We start from the raw sequence: 6,334 nt of genomic DNA, 5'->3' as shown, positions 1-6,334 counted from the left end.
GAAGCGCTGAAAATCATCCCAAGCACACTTCATCCTGCCTCGTTGTCGAATTCACAACGTTGGTATACTGAAGAATTCATGTTCGTTGACGGCAATAATGGGACCCGGAAAGTTTACACCAACGGTCATATATCCAACTTTATTGCCAGTAGAGATCTATGCGAAATTTGAACGACAGCGCACAACACAACATCAAGGTTTGTGGATAACTGTAAACTCTCTTTAAGTAATTATAAACGACAATCTAAGAGATCCTTAACTTCCTCTAGGATCCTGAAGCTAGCTGACACTGGAAGTTAAGATGCCATCTTTTTAAAATGTGACTTTCTCTTGAGAAAGACGGTAGGTTCTGTTAGCTGTTTGATGAAACTCCAGAGCATATATCGAGGGCTAATATTCAGTACCCTCTGTTTGTATTTTTCACAAAAATTAGTTTATGATATAAATCCATCTAAGGGTCAAAACATAGTGGAGCGGCGAACAAAGCGAAGAGCTAGCATCGAGCAAAGCTTCAATTATAAATGTGTATGTACGCTTTGCTCTTCACTATGCGCTTTCCCATTGAAACATATAAGTTTGAAATCGACGCTTTGCTCGATGTTCTTTGCTCGCCGCTCCACTATGTTCTCACCCTAAGACTTAGCCGTACCGATTATGTTAATGCTAACCCATTAAAAAGCTTATGTATTATTTAGAAAGGCGTATTCAGCACCATTTTAGGCTGCGATTGAAGTGTCAAACATATAACAATATATTTCAAATCGCATGAATAAACATTTTTATTTACATATTCTGCGGTTTGAAACTATAGTTACATTGGAATACACAAAGGTTTTATACGTTCGCGTCCATCTCGTACTAAATAATCGCCTTCTTAAGCTCAAAATGATACTATCAGTTTTCCAAAAAGCAGGCGATTTTGCCAAGAGGGAGCGCGGAAACTGTTTTCTGAGAAATCATTTTATTATTGGATCATTGAATTAGGCTTGATATTTTCAAAAATATCACTATCGATATATCGAAATGGCGAAATTGAATAAATCGTCGTATCGATATCGTTTTTGAAATATCGATATATCGATGTATCGCACTAAAAACACATTTGAAATTTTACAGTGATATTTAAGAAACCAGGTTCAATAATAGTTAAGAAAAAAATTCAAAAATCTAACTATCAGAATTTTAATCGTAAAAAACTTAGGTAATATTTTCAAATATGAATGTATGTACCGATATAATATCCACAATCCTACATTGAATCATAAACTAATTGTCTCGTCTACCAGTAAGATTAAACCATTGACCGTTATGCCAATGACAGAACTCATGGTATAAAGGTAACAATTGTCCAAAGGCGACAATTGTCATTGTTATTGTTATGAACTACTGAGTTCGCGACAACGACGAATTAATGCTTATATTTAGGGGATTCACAAGACGTGTTAACCGTCGTAAAATCTTAAGGTTAACATCTTTTTTAATTAAAATGGTTTTAGGGGATTTCTAACTAAACCGAAATTCTTTTAAACTGATAAAGAATATATAATTAGCCAACCCCCAACCATTTTAACCGCTATTTTACATAAACAAGTGTTAAGCTTAAGATTTTACGACGGTTAACACGTCTTGTGAATCCCCTAATTGTGTTTTAGGCGCAGTAATTCTGGCAATAGTCATACGATGAATTCGGTCAATGATGTGCGAATAGGGCTGTAAGTGGCAATGACAAAATAATGCTTTTATTCGGCGTCAAAGTTTGAGGCGCAGTAGTTAATTGATAAATTGATTTGTCATTAACGTAGGAATAGTACCGTTACATTGTATATACATAATTTAAAATTACTTGCAAATGTAAAAATTTATGGCCGACGAATTGAGACAAAGCCTTTACTTTATAATATTTTATTATGGTATTTATTTTTAAGTCGGTAAAAAATAATATTTCGCGCTTAAGTTTTATGTTGTGCATCTTGATGTTGTTACAAAAATGGAGGGGCCTACAGTTTTACGCCGCCTCCGAACGGCAAATGGATTTTAAGAGAAACCTTTTCAATGCAGACATGCGAGCGAGGGGCGGCCGCAATTAGAAAAAAACAAATTTTGTTTATGTTTCTCGCACCAGGAACTGATCCTAGCTCGTACGGAGTGGTAGTACAGCGGTCTGGCATGATAAAAGGGAGCAGTAATTCAGTAGATCGCTCTTTTTGAGTGAAAGTATCAAGACGCACACCACAAACTAAATAGATTCGTAAAACGTAGGGAAACATTTTAGCGCCAAATACGTATTTACTAAGGCTATAGAGGTGTAAATGAAGATTCATTTTTGGTCATTTTAAGAATTTTACCTTAAGAAATTATGTAAGCGTTAACACAAAACTATGAGTACGTAGAAACAGTCGGANAACACCTCTGGTTCTAGTTGTATGTCTTCGATTTCGATATCACTGCTTTCGTTGCCACACAACTGTGTGTCCATCTCCTCTTCGATGCTGCCTTCGACTACACTGCTATTCAGTTCGTGTTGCGTCGCCGTGCAAGGCGAGTGTTCGTCTGATTCGCTGGATGAGCAGCTGGTCACTTGCGCACGTCCCGCTTCGCTTGGCGTTGGGCTGGGCGCTTTCAGTCTGTTGCCATTTAGCGTTGGCTTGCAGCGCAGGCGCACGCGTCGTTCAGACAGCCTGGACGCTGCATCCTCATCGTCGTCATCCTCATCGTCTGTCTCGCCTTCTATGTAGGAAAATAGACTGCGCGCCGAGGCAGAACGTATATCGACCAGCTTGTAGAACTCGTTGGTGAACTCAGTGCGCGCAATGTCTTCATCTTCGGAGTAAACGATCTGTGAAATAGAAAGAGTAGTGTGTAAGATTTGTGAACCTGTCGTACGCATGTACGCATATTCATTCACCTTTTGTTGCAACAATTGCGAGATCGCCTCTGACTCAGAGTCCGTTTCCGCCGTAGTAGAAGTTAGGAAATCATTCGAGTTCCATATCCAATCATTTTCACCGTTTGGCCTCCGGAGGTTTGTTATCAAACGCCCGCCGCGCAGGTTTTGATGCTCATCGTCCAGCGTCACTACGGGCAACTCCTCTTGCGACATACTCCAGTCTTCCATTTCAGTCGAACACGGTTCGGCGGGTAACAGCCATTGCTCCGGCTCTTCTGGCAAATCTTCCAGATGCCCATTCGACGGCTGCGGCTGCCCACTGCTCATTGTACAATAACCTTCGTCGCGTCCCTTGGCAGGACTGGCTGAAAGCGCAGCGTTTTGCGCTTCCAAGTCGCGTACACGATTCTTAAGCATGGTGACCTCCTCGCGGAGTATATCTTCGGCGACAATGGCGTCCACCACTTTTCGCATAACATCGTCTAAACAGCGCTCATAGTGACGTATGCTACGTTTCAGCGTATAATTCTCCTGTTGCATAGAACGTAAGAGACTTTCTTGGTGGGTTATGCGGGTCTGCAAGCAGAAAAGATTGGGTTGGGATTAAAAAGTAATGTTTGAGGTGGGTCAAAATTATTTTAGTGGAAGAAAATAGCTTGGTGATTCATATAATGTCTGCAGTTATAGATTTGAACTTGTAAAAGACCATGTTTAGATTATAAGCGAACTGTGGAAAAATATCTTTGGCAAACAGGTATAACATTCGTCTCGATCTTGGCGAAGAAAGATCACGTTTGAAGTACATGAAACGAAAACGATATCGGGGAAGTTTTTATTGAAGTTCACGGCTCTTTCGGCATTTGCCTTATATGATATTGGCTGTTTTTGGTTTATCTGCGGGATAATTTGAATTTCAAATCCTGCCAATTCGCATTAGCTTAAGATACAACTACCGAACCTATCACCTAAAAAGATTAGTTTGTTAGAAGTTTAGCGGAGATTAAGTTATCGCACGAAGCGAAGCTCCTAGGAGTAACCCTAGACAAAAGACTAAATTGTAGCTCACATTTCACAGCGGTTACCAACGAGGCTAATAATATATTCAGTGCCTGTGGTAGCTTTACACAACGGAAGCGCTGAAAATCATCCCAAGCACACTTCTTCCAGCCTCGTTGGTTTGTTGGATGGTCTTGCGATGGAAGCATGGCGATTATAATTAGTAGATACCTTCTGGGTCTTTTGTGGGTTTAAAGCCATTCTTTGACGATTTCGCTGTCGAATTCACAACGTTGGTATACTGAAGAATTCATGTTCGTTGACGGCAATAATGGGGCCCGGAAAGTTTACACCAACGGTCATATATCCAACTTTATTGCCAGTAGAGATCTATGCGAAATTTGAACGACAGCGCACAACACAACATCAAGGTTTGTGGATAACTGTAAACTCTCTTTAAGTAATTATAAACGACAATCTAAGAGATCCTTAACTTCCTCTAGGATCCTGAAGCTAGCTGACACTGGAAGTTTTTATTTACATATTCTGCGTTTCGAAACTATAGTTACATTGGAATAAACAAAGGTTTTATACGTTCGCGTTCATCTCGCACTAAATAATCGCCTTCTTAAGCTCAAAATGATACTATCAGTTTTCCAAAAAGCAGCCGATTTTGCCAAGAGGGAGCGGGAAAACTGTTTTCTGAGAAATTATTTTATTATTGGATCATTGAATTAGGCTTGATATTTTCAAAAATATCACTATCGATATATCGAAATGGCGAAATTGAATAAATCGTCGTATCGATATCGTTTTTGAAATATCAATATATCGATGTATCGCACTAAAAACACATTTGAAATTTCACAGTGATATTTAAGAATCCTGGTTCAGTAATAGTTAAGAAAAAAATTCAAAAATCTATCAGAATTTTATTCGTAAAAAACTTTAGTAATACTATTTTCAAATATGAATGTATGTACCGATATATTATCCACAATCCTACATTGAATCATAAACTAATTGTCTCGTCTACCAGTAAGATTAAACCATTGACAGTTATGCCAATGACAGAACTCATGGTATAAAGGTGACAATTGTCTAAAGGCGACAATTGTCATTGTTATTGTTATGACCTACTGAGTTCGCGACAACGACGAATCAATGCTTATATTGTGTTTTAGGCGCAGTAATTCTGGCAATAGTCATACGATGAATTCTGTCAATGATGTGCGAATAGGGCTGTAAGTGGCAATGACAAAATAATGCTTTTATTTGGCGTCAAAGTTTGAGGCGCAGTAGTTAATTAATAAATTGATTTGTCATTAACGTAGGAATAGTACCGTTAAATTGTATATACATAATTTAAAATTACTTGCAAATGTAAAAATTTATGGCCGACGAATTGAGACAAAGACTTTACTTTATAATATTTTATTATGGTATTTATTTTTAAGTCGGTTGAAAATAATATTTCGCGCTTATACTTTTGCTAAGTTTTATGTTGTGCATCTTGATGCTGTTACAAAAATGGAGGGACCTACAGTTTTACGCCGCCTCCGAACGGCAAATGGATTTTAAGAGAAACCTTTTCAATGCAGAAATGCGAGCGAGGGGCGGCCGCAATTAGAAAAAAACAAATTTTGTTTATGTTTCTCGCACCAGGAACTGAACCTAGCTCGTACGGAGTGGTAGTACAGCTGTCTGGCATGATAAAACTTCCTATAAAACGCCATTTGCCATTCGAAGGGAGCAGCAATTCAGTAGATCGCTCTTGTTGAGTGAAAGTATCAAGACGCACACCACAAACTAAATAGATTCGTAAAACGTAGAGAAACATTTTAGCACCAAATACGTATTTACTAAGGCTATAGAGGTGTAAATGAAGATTCATTTTTGGTCATTTTAAGAATTTTACCTTAAGAAATTATGTAAGCGTTAACACAAAACTATGAGTACGTAGAAACAGTCGGAGAATAAAAGATAGTATTCTAGACAATCTTGCAAAAACGTTACTAATTATCAACGTCACAATATCTATTAAATATAGAAACTTTGCATGAATTTAAACTGTCAACAAATTTACGGGGCGACGGCCGCATGAACTTTATTACGTAAAACTCTTCCGATTTTAGGTTGATAAAATTAACAACTAGTTACTTATTGATTAAAGTGATATTATAGTTGTAAATAATTTCAATCAACAAGCCGGCAAAGTGGTAATTAAAGCGGCGGCGCTTACTTTTGTTGTCAAGTAAGGTTCGGCAAACGATAAGATACATTTGTATATATGTATGTACATTAGAGTCCAGCGCAATTGTATTTGCCGCATTTCATTCAATAAGTACTCCTTGCATTGTACTCTACTCCCAACACATTGTTACTTTTTTTCCGCATACATACACTACTTGGCGTTGAGAGAGTAAATACTTGACGTACTTGCTATTACTC

At 38.1% G+C, this 6,334-nt stretch overlaps 1 protein-coding gene across 1 annotated transcript in view; it reads right to left on the bottom strand.

Moving 5' to 3' along the window:
• Positions 1 to 2,365: 2,365 nt before the first annotated feature.
• Positions 2,366 to 6,334, bottom strand: part of LOC108365046 (uncharacterized) — an 81,267-nt gene continuing 77,298 nt past the window's right edge. Inside the window, exons 5-6 of the mRNA XM_017618969.1 lie at positions 2,906 to 3,473; positions 2,366 to 2,836 (exon numbers count right to left, since the gene is read on the bottom strand). Of these exons, the coding sequence (XP_017474458.1) occupies positions 2,366 to 2,836; positions 2,906 to 3,473 (1,039 nt within the window). The remainder of the gene's footprint in view (positions 2,837 to 2,905; positions 3,474 to 6,334) is intronic.

Source organism: Rhagoletis zephyria, unplaced genomic scaffold, assembly GCF_001687245.7.
Source record: "Rhagoletis zephyria isolate East Lansing unplaced genomic scaffold, Rhagoletis_zephyria_1.1 Rzeph_scaffold_01755, whole genome shotgun sequence".
Taxonomy (NCBI): domain Eukaryota; kingdom Metazoa; phylum Arthropoda; class Insecta; order Diptera; family Tephritidae; genus Rhagoletis; species Rhagoletis zephyria.
This window is presented reverse-complemented; position numbering and strand designations above follow the sequence as displayed.